The sequence below is a fragment of the Thalassophryne amazonica genome, chromosome 14 (genome assembly GCF_902500255.1).
Source record: "Thalassophryne amazonica chromosome 14, fThaAma1.1, whole genome shotgun sequence".
In the NCBI taxonomy this organism is placed as follows: domain Eukaryota; kingdom Metazoa; phylum Chordata; class Actinopteri; order Batrachoidiformes; family Batrachoididae; genus Thalassophryne; species Thalassophryne amazonica.
Genome location: NC_047116.1, coordinates 29,249,159 through 29,271,439, shown reverse-complemented (window position 1 = coordinate 29,271,439; position 22,281 = coordinate 29,249,159). Strand labels below are relative to the sequence as shown.

General features: G+C 40.3%; 1 protein-coding gene across 1 annotated transcript in view; it reads left to right on the top strand.

Annotated features, from left to right (window-relative positions):
* hat1 (histone acetyltransferase 1) overlaps positions 1-21,986 on the top strand; it is a 31,282-nt gene extending 9,296 nt beyond the window's left edge. The window contains exons 4-11 of the mRNA XM_034186484.1: positions 551-671; positions 14,398-14,574; positions 14,759-14,880; positions 15,456-15,560; positions 15,896-16,002; positions 17,157-17,308; positions 18,363-18,479; positions 21,447-21,986. Of these exons, the coding sequence (XP_034042375.1) occupies positions 551-671; positions 14,398-14,574; positions 14,759-14,880; positions 15,456-15,560; positions 15,896-16,002; positions 17,157-17,308; positions 18,363-18,479; positions 21,447-21,617 (1,072 nt within the window). The 3' untranslated portion in view covers positions 21,618-21,986. The remainder of the gene's footprint in view (positions 1-550; positions 672-14,397; positions 14,575-14,758; positions 14,881-15,455; positions 15,561-15,895; positions 16,003-17,156; positions 17,309-18,362; positions 18,480-21,446) is intronic.
* The last annotated feature ends 295 nt before the right edge of the window (positions 21,987-22,281 follow it).

Sequence of the window (22,281 nt, the reverse complement as noted above, 5' to 3'; positions counted from 1 at the left end):
TTTAAATGTCATCATTACTTTTGAACCACAAGCAAGTTGGTAAATATATTGCTAACTGCAAGCTGGTCAGTTTGGCTAAGCTATATTTGTTCACATTTTGACTTGTCCATTATTTTATTGGGTGTTTCTATTGTAACTCTAACCTCCAGATTGTACCTGCAGTACTACAATTATACTGCAAGGTATATTCTGATTTAGCTTATTCATTCTTAGCCAGTGGTCTGGTATGGATTATCTGTTACTGTGACCTCATAAAACCTATGAAATATAGCTTTATTTTCCTCTGAAAGAAAACAAATGCAACACATACACACAAGTAGTTACACTTTTCAGTTTATAATTCACTTCAGAGATATACACGGATTTGATTCAGGAAGAAAAGTCACTGTCTTGTCTGTGATTGGTCTCCTGTTATGGAATTATCTTGGAGCATATACTCTTAAATTATAAATGTTATTTTTAACATTTTCTCTTTGTAAATCACTGTCCAGGTTGAAAAATCTCACACTTTACTAAGCCATACAATGATTGCAGTCATTCTTTTTCACAGTGAGGTTGCTTTTGGATACAAAGGTCTGCAAATACAGCTCTTCTACACTGCTGGAAACCTGAGCACCCTTTTCAAAGTGAAATATTCTTCGAAAGTCACTGAGGAATTTGACTGTGTGGAGGTAACCTTATGTTCCTTTATTTCAGAAGCTCTGCGTTTTGGTGTTACTTGCTCACAGCGTTGTCAGTCCTGCCGGGAGGACTTATTTCTTTATTTTATTTTTACATTTCTGACCTCAACCCTGCCTTTCTGAGTGTATATAGGCAACAATTTGAGTTGGAATATGTTTCAGCACATATACACACAATTGCTAATCTGCTATACCTTAATCAATGAAAAAATGCACAACTTCATTAGTTTCTTTTCAGATCACCCATTGGTTAATGACACTTTACAATAATTAAATATCTACAGTGAAGGTCAGCTCCTTCAGAATAGCAAACAAAACTTCTCTGCTGTGACATCTTGGCTCAGTCATTAGGCCTCTTGTCTATAGAGCATGTTTATGTAATGACTGAATGAAATGCCTTCATTTAGAATATAGAAAAATCAAAAATTTGATACATGAGAAATGATAGCAAAAGAACACAATAGAAATGATAATGCTACAAATAACATATAACAAATTCCATGTTTGAAAAGGAGCAGAAAAAATATGTTGCTTATTTATTCCTACCCCTTTTTCATCTATTCGCCATAAATCCCGTACCATTCAAAAGCTCAACCATTATGAATATTATTCCTATTTACAACCACATACAACAAAACCTTAAACATTTATCTGACTTTCTATACACTCAGTCTAGTATGTCTATCATATTTCTATATACAGCCCTGTATATTACCTATATAAGCGCAATAAACACCCTTACTTTTTCATATGACTTTAGTTTAAAAAAAAAAAAACTTTTATACGGCTTTTTAACAGATTAATCTTTGTGCTGTGAGCTCCAGCTTTAAATTCTTTCACAGATACTCCACACACTATCCTGGTTGTTCACACAGTTATTTAAAATTTAGTTCTCTTAAATTCTAAATACTTTCACTAAATGTTTCTTGTATATAGTTAGGAAGTAGACTATTACTTGCTTTGAAGATTGTGTGGTATTAAATTTTTCCCAATCCATAAATGTAACATGTTAGTGTGTTCAGTGTGTCCTACATTGTTTACTGTCCTTATGGTTCTTTTTTTGGAGTGTGCATAATGGCTGTAGGGTGCTTTTGCAGGTATTACTCCAGACAGTCACAAAGTATCTTAGATATGGTATCACCATTGAGCAGTACAGAATATATAGCTAATGATTTGTGATCCAGAATGTGCCTTGTCCTCCCTAATACAGCAGTGCATTTTATGAGCTTTGCTTGACTGCCGCAAAACACTCAATATCAGCACTTTCTTAAAAAGAAAAAGCACTTCTCATGGAATTTGTTTCTGTGATGACAATAAACTGTTTGACTCATAATCCCCACAGTGATAAAAGCACTCACCCTCAGTAGCAACATGTTTGCCCAATCTGCTACCACAGATGAGGTTTTTGTTTCTTCTGGGATAGATTTTGTGTGACATATCAGCTGATTGTTTTTTTTGCAGTCTCTGTGCACAAACTTCTCATTCTACGGGGGTCACACGTTTTGCACTTTCTGAATGGTTTCCTGAAAAGGCACTGCAGCAACATGGCATTTTTGTGTAAAGTTCAGAGATTTTCAACTTAACAACACTTGGAGCAGCCATGCAAAAAAAAAAAAAAATGAAGTTGATTGGGGTAAATTCAGATGTGAGGAAAAAATGTCTGTTTACTTGCAGGAGCTTTTGCTGTTATTACAAAGGGTAACGGTTATGTTATTTTCACTGTCATATTGCTTCTTCAGAAAAAATCTATAAAACTAAATATATTAAATCTGCATTTCTATAATTGTTGTGGCAGTTTGTTGATATGGTGTAGTACCTGTTATTTTTAAAAATTACGTTAAATGGTTGTAATGCCACCATGTTACCAGCTGTCAGTTCTACATAGAGTTGACGCGCAAAGCTTTGGCTGTTGGTAGCTTTTATATGTTTCTCATTCTCTGATACAAATTGTGAAAAATGAAATTGTGTAGTTATCCGACACCCACTCCATGCAACAGAGTAGAAATCAGCAAACATCCCATAGGAACACCAGAATTCACTGGGAAGAAGTCTGTCTGCACTCTGCTCAGTCCTCGCAGTGCCTGTGTGCTGGGTCACACTGATTAAAATGTGCCAGAAGGTCATAGTGTTGCAGCTGACATGCCGTCACCTCATTTGTGTTTGACTGAATGCTCGTATATTTGGCCTAAAGGCCATGACAGTATTTCTGAAAGATTTTCCAGCTTGAACTAAGATGAAAGGCACTGTATTGCATCTCTGATTTGTGTCTGTACAGTAAGACTGCAAACTCTGAAGACTTGAGCCTTCATGCACCTGTTAAGGTATCAGTACCACCATATGCCAGCATCTAATGAGCCATGTGTCACAAAAGTTGTCGGAAAGGTCCAGCCATGCTGATAAATGAAGTGTTGAAAATACAGCAAGAAAAGATTGCACTTTTTCAGTTTTCATTTGATGCAACTTTTTGTTTTGTTGATGTTAACAGAAGCTGATTGCTTTGGAGACTGTTGCAGGTTTCTTTTTTTTTCTCACCAACTGGAGTAAGTCAGAACCAGTCTCTGGGTGGTACCATTATTCCAGTAAGGGATCTCCTGTTTTGTCAGACTAATCTCACCTCTGCATGGGTCCTTGTGCCCCTACACTAATCCCACTCCTCCCTGTCTGAAGAGTGGGGCTTTAAAGGTTTTGTGGGAGGGGTCGAACATCAGGCATTGATTTTTAGTGGTTTCTGTGATTGAATCAGCAGGAGGAGTAATGTGAACCTGTTGGATATCATACATATATTTCCAAGAGTGAAGTGTACTGCCGAGGACAAGAAAAAGCCCCCTCCCAAATGTAATGGTGAACGTATTTTTCATCTATCACTCGGCTAATGACTTAACAATTAGTTATAGTTGACACGTAATCAGGATGTCTGAAGAACAACTGCCGTGGGACCTGCTGTTTTCTGAGCTGAAGGAGGGGACAAGGCCCTGTGGTCGACTGCATTTTAAGGACACGGTAAAACGTTGTCTTGGTCAGACGTTGGCGAAAGACCGGGTTAGATGGCAACAGTATTGAGGGAAGGTACCGAAGCAGTTCACAGAAACTGGGAAATCTGAAAACGAAAGATGGCGACGGCATGCCGCTGACTCAACCAACCAAACATCTGGAAATGAACTCTTAACTGTTTTTTTTTTCCAGAACATTTGAGCTGTATTTTCGAACTTTTGAACAGTTTTTTTTTTTAACATTTTGTACTTCTAGTCCTCTTTTCTGTCTTTCTCTCTTTTCTCTTTTGTGGTGCAGTATTGTCCTAGTCTGTAATAGACTGACTGACAAGTAATAGTGTTCCTCTGAGTGCTCCTGCACAATATGGCTCCCAGTAATTACTATTTTCTTTGTTGTTTACGCTTATTATTTTTAATATTGACTGAGTTACTTGACATATAAAATGTCACAATGGTAAAAAGAAATGTTTTCCCTCATTTCAACAGCACTTGGTTACTGTTTCAAATGGCTTTTTTTTGGACTGTCCTGTTCACAAATCAAAACATGTTCAATTTATAGATACATAAGTAAAGCAATATCAGGTCACATTTCATCTACTCAGTTTTTGATGATTTCTTGTTTTTTTTTTTTTTTTTTTTCTCAGTTATTTATGAGTGAGTCTGTAAAGAGCTTCCACTGCATTCATGTTTAAATGTTTTTTTTTTTTTTTTTTTCTGTGACAACTATTTCTTAAAAAAAAAAAAAAACTTTTTATCAATGTAGTATACATAGTTATTCCTGTGAGGGCCCAGCCACACGGCACATGACGATAGCTAAACGAAGGGAAAAAAGTCACAAGTCGTTGAGGAAAAAGTGGACGAATGAGCCGGCACTTCTCCCATCACCGAAAAGTCTGCGAGTCCAGAGCACATAAGCGAACAAAACAAAACCGAAACTAACAAAAGAAAAACGAAGCGAACGGCGACCTTGACACTTTAAACAAAATCAAAACAAAACATGCACTATGACGTGACTTGACAGCGGGTATCAGACTGAGCACCAGCCTGTTATCATTTCTGCAGCCAGCGTGTGGTGTCTGCAGCCCCTGCATGTGTGGGATCTGGTTGTCTTGACAACAGGTTTGTCTTCACAACAACGTGTGTGTGCATGGATAGTTAAAGTAGTTGATAAACATCCTTGCCGCTATTGTTTCTGTATGAAAATGTTGCTGTTGTTCCACATATGGATGAGTCACATTCAACTTGTTGGATCTTTAGTTATTGATCCGTTCAGATATCATCAATGTTCGTGCAAGACGTCGGACTTGGGAGGTTAGGCGGCAATCAAAGGGAACGCTGAATGTTCAGGAACTATGCAAATGAGGAACCGTCAACACAGAACGCAAAACGGAATATGACCGAATTGAGGTTGTCGTCAGGATTCGTTCACATTTTTCAACAGTTTGAAAATTCTGACAAAGCACCAGCTACAGGAACAAAGCTGGACGACAGTTAAACAATATCTCTGAAAGTCAATGTAAGTCCAGATTTCTTGTTTTGTTTTGGCTTTGGTGTCCTTCGCTAGTACCGTGTGACCGGGGCTTGACGTAGCCAATGCACAGAAGGGTTTACATGCCTACATACCTTGACTTTACATGTGATATATAAAGGGCTGAAACGATTAGTCGAGTAACTCAAATAATTCAAATACAAAAAATGTTTGAGGCAAATTCTGTGCCTCGAAGCACCGTTTAACGTTGTAGTACATATGCCAAGCCTGTGTCTGGTGCTATAACGTCCCCAGAAAAAAACAGAAGACTAGAGCATGCGCGTAAGAGCGAATCAATGTTGCGCCGAAAGCTAGTTTTCCAACGTGTCACAGAGTAAAATAATGCTTTTTAAGAGAAAGAGGGTCCACGCTGATCATCTGAAATAGCTTACTTTGCAATTAAAGCAAAGCAGTGTGTTTGTCTATTTTTAAAAAACATGGTTTGGCCCGCTGGCTGTGCTCCCGTTCGCTCTATGTGCACTTTAAGTTAAGTTTTCATCGACAGGGTGCAGAGCGGATTTATCAGTGTGGCTTTTGCAGAAAAGCTGCATTCCAGAGCCCAGTCTTTCACAGGGTGTGCTCAGGTTCATGTGCAGCCTGACAGACTGCGCTTACGGTCTGGTGTCAGGGGAGTGCTGAGCTCCTGACACCGGGAAAGATCCAGAACTTATAAACACGTGAAAAAATAAATAATTACCCAGGAAAACAGGAAGGGATACACTAACTTTGACAATCTACTTGACGGTGCAGTAACATTGTGCCATTACTTAGGGAGAGCCCTGGACTATTGATGTTGTTTAAAAATGCAAAAAGTACTCTTTATCCAATTAATTGATAGAATACTCGATTACTAAAATTATCTATAGCTGCAGCCCTAATATACGAGGTCTGTCCAAAAAGTATCGGACCTTTTTTATTTTTTGCAAAAACCATATGGATTTGAATCACGTGTGATTGCATCAGCCAAGCTTGAACCTTCGTGCGCATGTGTGAGTTTTTCACGCCTGTCGGTTGCATCATTCACCTGTGAGCAGGCTTTGTGTGAGCAGTGGTCCACCCCTCTTGTCGGATTTTTATTGCGAATAAATGTCTGAACGATTTGGAGCTTTGCTGCATCAATTTTTTCCAGAAACTGTGAGAGACCTCCAGGTTGTAACCATTCGGAAAATTAATATGGCTTTCAGGGACGATTTTATGGGGATTACACAGATTAAGGAGTGCTCCAGCCGGTTTAAAGACCGCCCACAGCTGCTGAGAGCGCGCTGCGCTCCGAGCGCCGATTGACAGGCTCAAACCCCGCTGAAACAACCAGATCATTTCCAACGTGAAGGCTTTGTTGATCCGGGACATCGTCTGACTTTCTCAAAAAGGCAGAAGGCGTGGATATCAGCACTTTTTTTGGCACATTCTACTGTTACAGGAGTTTTTTTTCATGGAAAAAGAAGCAGAGGATTGCCCCACCGTGCCGCTCATGGCTCGGGACAAAACCACCTCCGTGTTGGTCTCACAGAACGGCTTTCAGAAGGCTTCCGGTTGCTTTTCAGTCGTGTGAATATCCGAGAAATTGAGCATGAGCTGGACATGCCCCAACATGTCCTGTGAGGCTTCATCACGGCGTTGCTTTGCGCCATGCGGCTCTGTCCTGACGCGCGGAATTCCTCCGCACGTCTGTCTCAATGTGCCAAAAAAGTGCTGATGTCCACATCGTCCGCAATTCCTGTGCTAGTCAGATGACATACCGGATCAAGACAGCGTCCAGTTTAGAAATGAACAGCACATTCCACTGTTACAGGAGTTTTTGTCATGGAAAGAGGAGCGGAGGAATTCCGTGCGTCGCGGCAGAGCCGCATGGCACAAAGCAACGCCGTGATGAAGCCTCACAGGACATGTTGGGGCATGTCCAGCTCATGCTCAATTTCTCGGATATTCACACGACTGAAAAGCAACCGGAAGCCGTCTGAAAGCCACCTGAAAGCCGTCCTGTGAGACCAACACGGAGGTGGTTTTGTCCCGCGCGGCACAGTGGCGCAATCCTCCACTTCTTTTTCCATGAAAAAAAAAAAACTCCTGTAACAGTAGAATGTTCCGAAAAAGTGCTGATGTCCACGCCTTCTGCCTTTTTGTGAAAGTCAGATGACGTCCCGGATCAACAAAGCCTTCACATTGGAAATGATCTGGTTGTTTCAGCGGGGTTTGAGCCTGTCAATCGGCGCTCGGAGCGCGGCGCGCTCTCAGCAGCTGTGGGCGGTCTTTAAATCGTCTGGAGCACTCCTTAATCTGTGTAATCCCCATAAAATCGTCCCTGAAAGCCATATTAATTTTCCGAATGATGTCCACCTGGAGGTCTCTCACAGTTTCTGGAAAAAAAATTGATGCAGCAAAGCTCCAAATCGTTCAGACATTTTATTCACAATAAAAATCCGACGAGGGGGGTGGACCGCTGCTCACACAAAACCTGCTCACCGGTCGAATGACGCAACCGACAGGCGTGAAAAAACTCACGCATGCGCATGAAGGTTCAAGCTTGGCTGATGCAATCACACATGATTCAAATCCATATGGTTTTTGAAAAAAATAAAAAGTTTCGTTACTTTTTGGACAGACTTCGTATATGCTGTGATCTTAGCGGAGTGGCTGGATACCCAAACTGCAGCACTTGAGAAGCTGAGTGGGGTATTGGAGTGTGTGGGTTTGCGATTGTCCTGGATGTATTCACTCTGGGCCCAGGTGCCTTGTACTATGCCTGAGCATGAACAGTTACTTAAGGAGACTAAGATGGGGAGTATCGCTTGCATTGTTAGGGAACATCATCTACGACATTTTGGCCATGTGGTGTGTTTGTCTGTGCACGATACAGTTTTAAACAACCCAGTCATTGGGCGAAGGCCGTGGGGATGTCAACGCTTCACTTGGCTGTAGCAAATAGATGGATAGATGGATGAATAGATGTGGGGATGGACCGGATGTCTGCCTGTATGGTTGTCATCTCAGACCCAAGGTGGTTCTGTAGTTTGGTGGATGTGGCAGTGTGCAGCACCGTTGCATGCTACCTGACCTGACCTGACCTATTGTAGCCAAGCAATGACAATACCTAATAACGGCTGATGTGGTGAAACGTTGGAATCAAATGACTGTATATTGTACATATTGGTGTATCATGCACCATATACTCAGCAGTGAAGTGGTACAGTTCACATACAGTTAATATTACTTCTCATACAACGTACACGCCAACAGCCACTATTTTGATTTAGAACCAAAAAAGGCAGTAATTGGTTTTGTTTGTCTGCCCCTTTGAGTTTTCACAATGTGTCACCGGATGCTTTAAATATTTCTTTCTGTTTTCAATTTAACAAACATGCAGAATGAATGAAGTAGTTAGTGAGGGGCCCTGTTGAGGTCATAATAGAACCTACAAAACACCTGGATTTTCAGAAGTACACAAATTTTAAACAGCCTTGTTCAGCATGGGAGGTATTTTCTAAGTGCACTGATGAACACTGTATCTACGAACATTTTTGGACACAAAAAAAAAAGCCCTATATTAAAAATAAAAGTGTCATTGCACTTTTGGAGAACATAGTTTGAAGAGTTACTCATTTCTGATATTCAGCGTGACATGATGGCTGGCTGATTGTCTGTGTGCCACTACTTACTGTGCAGTGTTGACCCGTGAGAGTTCACCTTGTTAAGGGTTTGAGTGCAGCTGGTGCAGAGTTAGAGAGCCAGGGAGCAACAGAGTTCAGGCTGCATCTGAAGAGTGTTTGTCTCTGAGTGCATGTGGACTGCCGCCGGGGTGCAGTGCAGCTGGTGAGAGAAGCGAGACGAGGGGAGGGACTGGTAGAGTTCATGCAGCTGCCACTTTGATACAAGACTCTCATCAAAAAATCACCTTCTCCCCTTTAAATCAGCCAAAAACTCGGTGCTGCTGGACTCCTCACAGGCTGTGCTGATTTGGGCCAGACTTGCTGTCAGGAAACTGCCAAATGCTTGTTGTAGTTAGAATCTGTCCTTCATTATTTGGCTTGTTCCTAATCAGCATGGATGCATATGTTACAAAATAAGCCAATATTTTAAGAAAAACACTGACTTTAAAACAGAAAGGTGTTTTGAGGAAACGTTAAGCTTGACATACAACATAAACCAGAGCAGTGCACAGACAGTAACCATACGTATGTTTAACATATGTGGTTTGAACATGCTGCAAGATGTACGCAGGATACAGTTAGCAGTTAATCACATGAGCTGTTTATTGTGAGCAGGAACACTGTATATCTATTTCATCACATTTTTAGCAGGGCCAGCGGAGGTGTACGCTCTTACAATTGCCTTTGTCTCTGTGTAATTGTTGTGTATATATATGCATGTTGTCGGGTAAGGAGCAATCTGTAGACCTGGGTTAGAATCCTGCACATGCTACCTGTTTGTGTCCTTGGACAAGACACTCTGCATTGTCTCAGTCCACCCAGCTGTGTATGCATATTGGCCTTGGTTGGTGAAGTAACCTGCATTGGACTGGTGTCCTGTCTAAGGGGAGTCGTAGACTTTCATCCAATTCACTCTACAGAATCTGGAGATAAGCACTGCACCGACCCATTGGGCCTATTTTAGAAATGTTTGCTTAGCCTAGGCAGGTACATTGGGCTTATGAATGAGTACGATTGGTTGATGATAAACATCAAAGATGAAGCGCAGTGTTATGCCTTCAAGCTAATAATATATATATATATATATATTTTTTTTTTACTTGACTCTTTTAAAACCTCATGTAGTATTTTCTATACACGCTTGATACTTTGAATTGTGGGTGTTGCATTGCTGTGCTCTGGTCGCTTTTTGTCTCCTGAAAGCTTACTTTAGAAACTTAATAGACTTTAGAATGGACAAGATGATGTGTATTATACAGCAGCCTTTGTCTGAGAAGTTTGGAATTTTCATGTAAAATGTAATTTGTAATTCTAACCATCTACGTATTTTTCTTGCCTCAGAAAAAAATGAGCCTAAATAAATTTTTTACTAATACACCATCACACATACGCCGATTGAGACCGAATGGTGTCAGAATGACATTATCGGGCCACAATTGGGAAGTATTGCTTTATGCGGCTCATTTTTACTGACATTATCTGAATGTTTGTCTGTAGCTGTGGCCCATGAATATAAAACATTTTAAACACAACTAATTAGATAGTTTGTACTCCCTTTGTGTTGATTGTTTTAAATCAAAGACATTAGCTAAACGTTCTAAAGGTATATTGTAAAGTTACATTCATGCCAAACTAAGATATCTATTCTGCATGGCTGTACAATTTAGTGTCTAGTATGTAAGAGAGCAGTTGGGACAATGGGACTTGTTTGTTCTTGGCCTTTTAAGTATGCTTCTTGTTCCTTAGAAATGTGGTTGAACAGTTACAATGGTTAAGAGGCATTCAGCTGCAGGTGCATTACTTCCACTTGGATATTAGCTGATGTCTGAAAGGGGGGGGAATTAGCAGTATGTTGTATTAGCCCTTTGTAGTGCATTTTGCTCAGGCCTTCTTCATTTCCCAGTTCTCAATGCTGAGCAGCAAGGGTCTCTGTGCAGAAATAATGCCCATCATATGTAAATAGTGTGAAAGGACTGCTCAGCAAAGTGTTCTCATGTCAATCCTTGTGGAAATGGATACAATGCAAACATTACAGCTGAACAAACTACACGTTTCACTGAGTAAAATGTCCAAGGGTAGGGCCTCTTTGTCTCTAAAGCTCTTTGAAAATCTAGGGCCAAATTCATTTGATTGGGTTCACTTGGCAGGATTAGAGGAGAGGCCTCCATTATGAATGCCCGACATTTGTTAAGTCGAGATCAATTCATAAGATTTTATTGCCCAGTGAGAAGCAGAATTGTGTTATTGTGGCAACTTCATCACATATTCATGGTTTAACATAAGTAGTAAATGTACTGATATAAGTGTTCTCTCGGCAGGGAAGGAGGGGGCGGGAGGTGCTGCGATCTCTGCTCAGCTGACACTTTTAATTGCCTAATGGATTTCTTTTCACAAGCACAACAAAACATGTACTTTCACTTTTATTTTACTAATTTATATCAGTGTTACACTCAGCTAATTTAATCAAAGCAGTATTTCCATTAATATGTATGTGATTATTTTAAATTAAAATCTCTGTTTATTGAGAAACTAATATACATTTTAGTGGTTAATGCTTCTCTTACCATAACTATAAAAAAATGCATTCAAAGTGGATTTTTTTTAGGGCTGTAACAGTGATATTACTTGCTATTGATATGGATAATTATTTGATCATTTTACAGTCCTGGTCCAAATTATTGGCAGCCCCGATTTTCAGGTATAATGTCAGAATATTTTCAGAAATGTATGCAAAATAACACATTTTTGAATAATTAAAATATTTAAAAAAATAGTTATTGAACAATAACAAAAATGCTTCATATAGTGACATAAAATATACAGGCATAAACTGGACCCTGTACACAATCATTGGTATCTGTTTGTTGAATGTAATTTATCAAAATATAAGACTCAGCTGTTCTTAATTGTCAGTATTCACATGACCTACATTAAACAATGAGTGGTGGTATTACTGCATAATTGTTCTTTACAATTGCAAAGACAAGAAAGCCATCTAAGAGAATCAGAAATGGTATCATAAAAAAAAAAATCACAGTTGCAAAGGTTACCAGCCAATACCCGTTTCAACACTTTGTCATATAGTTTAACAGTAATAAGTGTTAAGATGCTTCCAGGATGCGACGCAAAAAAGAAATTCAATGAGAAAAATCTTTGAAGGTTGTCACTGGTTGTGTAAAGAAGAGAGAGAAATGTGTAAGTCATGTCTGGCTGCTTTCACACCCATCTTGTTTGGTCCGGACCTCTGAACTTTTCAGTTTGGCTCGAACCAAGCAGCAGATGTGAAAGATGCCTCGGACCACGGTCTGGACGAAAGGAACAAAATTTGTCTGACTAAAAATGGTAGTCTCAGGCCAGATCAAAGTAAACCATGATCTGCTGCGTTCGTAATACGAGAAGGCTTTGCGGGTAGTTCAGACTTTCAGATTAATTACAGGAAGTTGTGGCAGATTATTGTAACCTGCTTCATTGCAAAACAGACAATAATTTATAACTGATGATGCAACAGTTTTGGCATTTTGCTCAGCATTATAGTAAAATGGTAAGGTTTAGCTCCGATGGTTGCTTGAAATTGTAACTTTTTGTGAGGCTAAAGCTTAAGTGGTTAAAGTGTTGGGCTTGAGACCAGATGATCCTCAGTTCAAATCCCAGTCTGACTGGAAAATCACTAAGGGCCCTTGGGCAAGGTCTGTAATCCCCTAGTTGCTCCCGGTGTGTAGTGAGCGCATTGTATGGCAGCACCCTCACATCGGGGTGAATGTGAGGTATTATTTGTAAAGCGGTTTGAGCGTCTGATGCAGATGGAAAAGCGCCATATGAATGCAGTCCATTTACCATTTAATTGCTCTCTAATATCACACAAATTATTCATGCATATCTGATTAAAACTGCTTGACTCTGCACTTAAATACTTCTGCTGTCACTGCTTGGCTTTTCTCATTGTTAAAGATGAAACAACATCCCTTTTGTCCTTGTTGCTGCGCCAAGGTGTGTAAAAGAATTTGACATTTTTTACTTTTTACAGCAAGTGGTGTCACATGGTACTGGTAACTATGATTGTAGTTGCAACAAAAGGAATATGTTCATTTTTTTTCTCATTCAAACTAAACTGTCTAAAAAACTGACAACATGGTCAGCATCAGACACACACATCTACAAACCAATCAGTGGCAACAAGTACACGGATGCAAAGCCTACATAGATGATGTCATGAATAGTTTTTTCGTATGAAGGCAACATTGCAATGTGAAACCAAACTAACTAGACAAAATGTGAAAACATGAACTTTAGTTTGGAACTTGTTCCAGACTTTCAGGTGTCAAAACACCTGAAAAAGGTCTATGCACACATGTAGCAATTTGTGGTGGTTTTAGCCTGTACTGTACATCAAGGAGGACATCAGTATTGAAAGAAAGTCGTAAGAAGGCAAGATTCTTTCAAAACCTCCCTTACCAAAAAATAGTACTGATAAGTATATAAAAAGTAAACTAGAAGTATACTTGAAACATACTTGCATATACTACTTTTTGGTAAGGGCTTTCTTATGTAATAAACAGTTTTTCTGGGATAATGTTCTGTGGGCATATGAAATCCAAGTCAGTGTCTCTTAGAATGTAGCACATCTGTTTGTTTAAAGGTGACAAAATGAATCGCAAAAGGAAAACACCACCCTAGTACCTACAGTTAAACACGGTGGAAGTCGTATCATGTTGTATCATGCCTACTTTGCTGCTTCTAGTGCTGGAGACATTGAAAGTATCAAAGGAATGATGAAATCACAAGTTTACCAACTAGGGCATTTTAGAGCAAAATGTGTTGTCCAGGATCAGAACACAAGGGTTGACAAGAAGGTTGTGATTCTTTGAGCACAACTACTACCCAAATCACACATTCAGCAGCACAAGAGAATGGTTGAAAGGGAAAGCATGGACCGTTTTAAACTGGGCAGTAATGAGTTCTGACCTAAATCCCATTCAAAACCTGAGAAGAGCTGAAATCTGCCAGTGCAAAAAAGACTCCTGCTGTCTCAAATGAACTTGAACACATAGCACTGGAAGAAGGGCACAAGAAGTATCTCAATGGTGACAAGAAATGTTTAGAGGATGTCTTTGTCAAACATTCTGCAATCAAACATTAGAGAAGAGAGCCAATAATTCTGTCCAGAGTACATTTTGTAGTTATTTCACTATTATGCAACTTTTGTCTTGGTTTTATTTTTTTGTGGCCGTGGACATTTTTATTAATTATTCCGATTACACAGAATTGGTTCATTTGCATTTATTAATGAAAATATTTTGTCCTAAGTGGTTGAATTTGAGGGGTGCCAATAAGTTTGACTTGGGCTCTGTCACTTAGTTTGCAAAATGGTGGAAACTTCATAAGAATTTTCTTGTTGAAAAGAGATGCGCAAAATAATTCTCAACACAAACTCATGTCATAATGACAAACTTGCAGTTAATTGATTAATCATTTCTGTCCCACTGCAGGATATTCCTTTATCATGCTGACATGTTTTGTTTGTTGTGTTACTGAATTCTTTTTTTCTTACCCAGCCAGATGATATTGAAGGAAAGATAAGGGAAATTATTCCAGCTGGGTTCACATTCAACACTGATGACTTCATCTCGCTGTTGGAGAAGGAGGCCAATTTCAAGCCCTTTGGCACCCTGCTCCACATGTACAAAGTTCACAGCGAGGAAGCGGGAGAGCTCACATACCAGATTCATAAGGTGCACACTGTGGCTACTACTTCTGCAAAGCATCTTCTTACATCTTAAGTTTTTAGAGTTGAAGTGTAATGTTTTATGCAGCCGGATTGGGTTCCGTGTAGTGCACAAATCTCAGTCCGAATTGACAGGCAAAGCTGCAACTTTAAACGGGTTTGTGCATTTGTCTGTGCTTTCTCTACATCAGGCTGACGTGACCTGTCCGGGATTCCTCGAGTACCATGAGCGCCTGCAGACCTTCCTCATGTGGTTCATAGAGACAGCCAGTTTCATTGATGCAGATGACGATCATTGGGACTTCTTTCTTGTGTGAGTGCCTGCTTTAATTGACATACCCCACACACCCCTTTCCCGAATCCTTTATTATGCCATTGAAAAACAAAGCTCTCACCCCCACCACCATTTTTTTTTTTTTTTTTTGGAAGCGCTTGTGACCAATTACCAGGCCAGTTTGTTTCTCCCATAAGTGAATGGTTGATCAGGCAAGAGTTTCTTTTGTGGCCAAAAGCCCTTTTTATTTTTTCCAGGGGCAAGAGCTGAATTGAATACTGTTGTCTTTTGAAACGCTGAATAATAACTTAACAGTAAAAAGAGCCTCTGCCAATGTTTTCTTTACTCTGGCACCTATTAATGCTGACAATGAGGAAAATGGACTGAAGTGATTTTGAGGAGCTCAGTCCCTCCTCTAACCTCTCCTCATCCTCTAAGTTGCAGTACTCCAATTAAGTACATAATGTATTCAGGTTGTAGCAGGTGTACCAATCGGGTCTGGCAGCTCGAGCATGCTGACACTGGGGGGGTGCATGTGAACAGAGAGGCTAAAATGGACACTGCTTGGGAGTGTGCCTGTAATTGACCTGTTTGCCTTTGTGTTTTCTCTACAGATTTGAAAAGTACAATAAAGACGGGGAGACTCTCTACGCAACTGTTGGCTACATGACAGTTTATAATTACTATGTGTACCCAGACAAAACCCGACCACGTGTAAGGTAACTGCTGGGGCAGCACGTGTCTTCCTGTTCTTTTGTATGAAAAGGGAGTGGAAAATTATACATTTCTTTATCCTCATCCCAAAAAGCCCAAATTACCGGCTTATATAGCCAACCATTGAAGCAGAATTTGTTTTATTACAAAACCAGAGTGATTTGTATCTGAAAACAGCTTTATAACTGTGCACTGGATATTTGATTCACAGAGAAACCATATTTGTAATTACAGTACATCTGTTGGTGTGTAGAATTGCTGCAAATATTCCACATAAATTTGTGATGAGTCAGATTTTAGCAAGAAATGCATGATGTGTGTCTGTTCTTTAACTAATCAGTCAAATGCTGATTCTGCCACCATTCCAAGGAGAGGGGCACGGAGCTCAGCTTCTGGAGGCCATACACAGGTTCTACTGCACCCTGCCAAAAGTGCAAGACATTACAGGTAACATCATATCTTTATTGGATTGTGCTGTGTCTTAACGATTCGGCAGTTGTTACATTTCCCCACAAGGTTTAAAGCAGATTGCAGCAGTTGCTGCATATGGGGAGGAGTTCATTTGAAAGACTGACGTGTATACCAGTATGTGCAAAGGCTCCACTGAAGCAGTTGATTTGGATGGAGATGAAGGATGAATACTAAAGAGGCACAGACAAACCCTTTCTAAGGGCCCGGTCACACGGCGCACAATGATAGCTGAACAAAGGAAAAAAGTCACAAATTGTCGAGAAAAGGTGGACAAATAATCCTGCACTTCTCCCATCACCAAAAAAACCTGCAAATCAAGAGCGCATGCAGGAACAAAACAAAAGCAAAACTAACAAAAGAAAAATGAAGCGCGTGCCGACCTTGATGCTTAAAACAAAATCAAAAGGAAACACTCATGATGAGCGTGCGTGTGCGCACAGCCATGGCTGAAACGGCGTGCGCACACGCACCTTCCAGCCACAAACGGCTGGAACGTGTGTATATAGTTAAAGTAGTTGATAAAACATTCTTGCCTCTATTGTTTCGGTATGACAATGTTGCTTTTTGTCCCACACATGTACGAGTCACGTTCAGTTCATCGGATCTTTAGTTATTGATCCGTTCAGATATCGTCAACGTTCGTGCAAGACGTCGGACTTCGGAGGTTGGATGACAATCAGACAGAACACTGACGGTATGGGAGCTACGCAAAGGATGAGGAACCGTCAAGACAGAAAGCAAAACGGAATACGGACGAATTGAGGCTGTCGGGATTTGTTCACATTTTTCAACAGTTTGAAAATTCTGATGAAGCGCCAGATACAGGAACGAAGCTGGACGTCGGTCAAACGATGTCTCCGAAAGTCAAAGTTCAGATTTCTTGTTTTGTTTTGGCTTCGGTGTCCTTTGTCAGTGCTGTGTGACCGGGGCTTAAGAATGAATGGGCAGGGATTTCCGACTAGCAGGGTCATCTGGCTTTATTATTTCAGGACGCTGTGCTCCGTACATATTTAGACACATTCAGATTAGATCAGAAACAGAAAGATGCTGTGTGCGAGAGTTTTAAAACATTATGGATTATTTTGAAAATGTTAATTTCGTGTGTGTGTGTGGTTGTTGTTTCTCTGCAGCTGAAGACCCCTCTGAAAACTATGTGAGGCTCAGAGACTATGTGCTGGTGAAACTGTGTCAGAACCTGCCATCCTTTGGTCCAGACAAGCTGCACCTCGGTTTTTCGGCTGACATGGTTACAGAGGCTCAAGAAAAGCTGAAAATTAACAAGGTGTTGTAACGTGAGAAGACAGTGCAGCCTGACAGCCTTTCCCCTCAGTAAATATTTATTTCCAACATTTTTAGCAAGGGGCATAAGAAGTCTATCTCCATCGTGATTTTAGTACAGATCCAGACACACAGCGGAAACGTATAGAACGTACAGAAAACTTTATAATGACACGTTCTCAGCCCTCACTGAGTATTTATGTCTGTACTAATGTTGGTGTCCATGTCAACGTTATGAATTGTTGGCAAAAATACTCTTTACGTGTTTCAGTACCATGGACAGCGACTGGTATGTTTCACAAAGCCACAGACTGCTGGGAAAGAATGTCCAAATCACACATAGACTATGTCAGTGAAGTCTCTTCTAGGTTTAATTAAGGTGTTAATATGTCAATGCAGCTATTACTACATCTTTCTTAAGTTCTTACTGCCGCCTGATTCAACCATGTCATCCCTACATGCTTTTTGAACGTTTGACCATGTGTTCCATGTCTATTGAAAACATACCATGTCCTAAACTGTTTCTGCTGTGTTCCTACTGTGTTGTAAATGTTCTTGCTGGTTCCACCAAAATTCTTTGCCGACATAGTGGTTACAAGACTGAGTGTGACAGGGGTTCAACAGATTTATTCGTAAATTGGTGTGTTTGAGAACTTCCCACTTTTACCAATTTTCTTCAACAAAATTTATAAACGTTTTATACCTCTAGTAGAAATCATGTACATAGTTTGCTGTCATCCACACCTACGTTTTCAGGAATTGATTCAAGTGTTCATTACGATGAAGCAGTTTAAGTTTGAAAATCCCACATAAATAAAAATAAATATAATATTTCATAATTATGTTGACAACCTGTTTAACTGTACAGTTTCAATTATAATATAATTCCAAATTTATTCATGTACCATAATGATGTAGTAAAATAAGAAAAGATATTCCTTTATCAGCCCTGTAGTGGGGAAATATGCAACTATCATAAAGCTCACTCCAGGAAAGCAGTGTCAGGCTGCTACGGGAGCCATTGTGTTACAGTTGTGTTACATCTGCCTCCCTTTTAGAAACATGCAAGACGAGTGTACGAGATCTTGCGCCTGAGAGCAACAGATATGAGTGATGAAGCAAAGGCCAGAGAATACCGTCTGGAGGTGAAGAAGAGGCTCTTTGGCCCTTACAAGGTGCATTTTTGACCATCACTACTTCAAACGTTACCATAATGGTTAATGTGGAGGGGGTCGTGCATGCATTGTGACTGTAAGAAAGCTTCCTGTGAATTCACAAATAAAACTGAACATCAGTGTGGCTGTCCAACAAGCCAAAAATGATCACTGTGCAGCCTAAACTTGATTTACTTGGAGCTTCTTATTGTCACTGTTTATTATGCTACCTTTCAAAACGGCAGAAAAATTGATCTTCAGTCTTGTGAAAATAGAGGGAATACTAGTGTCTTATTGTTCCAGCCACAATAGGGCGCGCCAGGCGTCTGCGGTTTTGCTGCTGTAGAAGCCTTTTCTATTCAAGCAAATGTTATTCTGGATTTGCATTTCTTTGGAAAAAATCATCTTTGTGAACGTGTGTGTGTGTTTGTGTGTGTGTAGCACTTTGTCAAAAAGCCTCAACTGTTCAGAAGTGTGTAGTCTCCTTATTGCACTGGTTTTTAACCTTCATTTGGAAATTGGTCGAATTTTATCAAATCGTTTTTGTTGTTTTCTCATGAGTTTTGAGTTTCAAGGATTTGGTGGAGCAGACTTGAGTCTGAACAGAATATCACAGGTTTATTTGATTTTGTTTCATAGAACTTGACATTGTTCCATGCTGGATAGAGCTGTGTGTACACCCTACTACATCCGGCTTGCTGGTGACATTTCATATTTGAGCTGCATACTAACCATTAGAAAACTTTCTGTCAGCAGCGTAACCATGCGTCTGAAGAAAAAATGGTAGTATGTGATGAGGGAAAAGACCTCTGTGGTGAAGAAGTAGGAATTCCTTTGCAGAGTGGTTGGAAGAGATCTGGTGGCCAGATGCAGACGGTTTTTCCTTCCCTGAGGAGATTTGGCGTGTATTTAGAGGCCTCTCCTGTGTGAATCAGAGAAGGATTACATGTTTCTGCTGTGCTCTGGCCTCTGGGTTCTGTTACTCAAACTTCTCAGTGACCATGTCTTTGTGCATGTGCAGCAATTTTCATGAAACAGTTTGTGCTGAAATAAATGTGCCATTTATGTGTCTAAGTCCAGCACCTTTCAGCACCCCAGCAGACATTTACAAATGTTGATTTCTTGTGATGTATTATGTCATGGGTTTAACTTTTTGCTTCATGAAGAGCAAATAAATACTTTAGGTTTGACACATAGAATTTGCAGATTTATAGGTGGTTAGGAATCTGTTTGCTCTGGTGTTTATTATTTATTTGAAAAAAGGATCAAGATTAAGATCCAGCCTTTCAGCGACTTCCTTGACTTGGCCATCAGAAGTTTGTCTGTACATCACAAAAATGTTGAACTGGTCGAGATGTTCACTTATCTCAACATTGACGTTCATGATTGACATCAAGCGATGCCTGAGCGGAGGTCACTGGAGAGGGGTATTTGGAGATGCCATTATAATTTATGATGTGGGTGCTTCCTGTCTCACTGTATGGTTGTCAAACGTTGATGTTTGTCAGTGATCTAAGGCCAAACACATTCAGTTGGGGTACCACTGGAATGACTGTCAAACCCATTGTTACTTGGGGGGGGCGGCGGCAGTGACAAGTATCACTTGCATTGTAAGGGAGCATCAGCTATGACATATTGGCCATCTGGCCCATTTCTCTGGACATGATCCAGCTTGAATGTGCCTCAGTGTTGAGGATCCCAGCAGCTGTAAAAGGCCAAGGGGGTGCCCACATTTCACCTGGCTGTGGCAGATGGATGGTTACTTGGAGCATTTGTCTACCTAGGTGGTTGCTCTCCTGGATCCATGGTGTGGCTGATGTTGAGATATACGACATCAAAGTATTCTCCCAGACTTGAGTACAAACAATGCAAACTTGTGGTCAGTACTCCCCGCTGTTGGCTTGATTTCTTCAAAATAAAACAAAATGAGTGCAAGTTGGAAAAAATTTTTAGTTATGTAATATTTGACACATGCATTCCATCAAATTTGATTTAGTTGTCAGTCATGTGTTGACATAGAAGCAACTTTGAGTAGGGCGGCGGGGCAGGTATCATTTTGAGCTTGATCGCACATGGCTGCCAGTAATCCCGAACAGACTACGTCAAAGGCCAAGTGATGGAATACATTTCAGATATTTGCTGTTTCTACACAACTTCACAATAAAATGCTAATAATGTTTGAGAGAGGGAGTAAATCATCTCTGGGCAAACTGTGGCCCTTCAGGCCCGTGCTTAAGTGAAGCAGATGAGGGTTTTTTTTTACTCCTCCCGCATGTGACGCCAGTCCATTGCAGGTTACTTCCCCAACCAAGACCATTTACAAATGGGTGGACTGGCACAATTCAGAAGACATGTCTTGTCCAAAGGTCACAGTTAGCCTCAAGTGGACACACTTGGTCTTCAAGGTGGTAGTTAAACTTCTATGCCACATGTTAATAATGTTAAAGTCTCCACTTTCATGGTGGCTTATACTCATTAGTTCTGTTAGTGTTCCAACATTAGCTTCAATGTTGACGTTACCCTTTTCACAATAACTCCCTTTACTGTGTTCTGAGTGCAGCTGCTATTGGTCTGATGTGAAAATGCTTTTATTGTGAAATACGTTGAAGAGACTAGGAATTGACAGTTTGCTGACAGACTTGTCATTCACCCTCCCAAAGCTATGGAAGGGGAAAACTGCCCAATTTTTCAAGCGTGTGCTAATTATTTTTTCCCCGACTAATATGGCCAAAACTTTTCCAGTCCTTGGTGGTGGGTAATAAGTTCATTAATGATGGTTAATAAACTATTTATCTTCATAGCCAATGGTTGTCCTCTATGCCAAAGTGTACACAGGTTGTATGAAACGTCAGAATTTTTTATGGTCATATTTGTGTTTTCTGTGTTTTTTGATCAAATACAAGTCCTTGTGTTGTGCTTTGAAGCTTCAAGTGTGATCTTGAAAAGATATGCATTTACATGAACCATTATGCTTTTTGTTGCATGTAGAAGAATCAGCGGGAGCTGGCCAAGATGAGGAAGTGCTTACGGCCAGAGGAGCTGGTGTCCCACATGAATCAGATGGACACGCAGAGTCAGCAGGAGGAGCTAGAGAAGAGTTACCAGGTCATCGTCGGAGAGTACAGGAGAATCCTGGAGAAGATCGCGGTGCAGGCCTGATCAGGCTCGAGGTGTTGCCGTTGGCGTGACGACCATGCCGTCCACATGCAGGTGGAGCCGCCCCGTCTGTACAAAGCCCACATACACAGACTGATGCATTGAAATCTGTTTTAACTGCAGAGTTTTTACACATCACATGTAAGAGGTTGGATTTTTTTTTTTTTTCCTCACTTTGCTTCCAGCTGGGAGGGAAAACGTAATCGCTTCTGTGTGAGAATCAGTGGTTCTGTGTTTCACCAGTGATTGGAAGCTCATGACCATAAAGAGAAATGCTTAGTCTCTGTGATGGACATTTCTTAAAGTTTGAGAGTTGTGAATGTTTTGAAGCACTTCAGACTGAGACTTAATAAAAAATGTTTTGTATGTTGCTTAAATTGTTAATATTTTTCTATTCCCCATGGTTTATAATCATTTAAGTCACAAACCTCTATATAAATGACACTTCAAACCCACCACATAAATGAGTTCACTGTGCCATAATGTCTCTGTTGGGCTACATGTAAAAAATTCTCCAGTGTTTTTTACTGAATTTATTTTAGCCGTAGTAGGCATGTAATTTTTCCAGGCAGCCTCTCATGGTTAATGCAACTTCTGATTGCCATTGATGTTGAGTGTTGAGCCTAATGAGTATTGTGGTTTTCAATTGAAAACCTTTGTGCCGCAG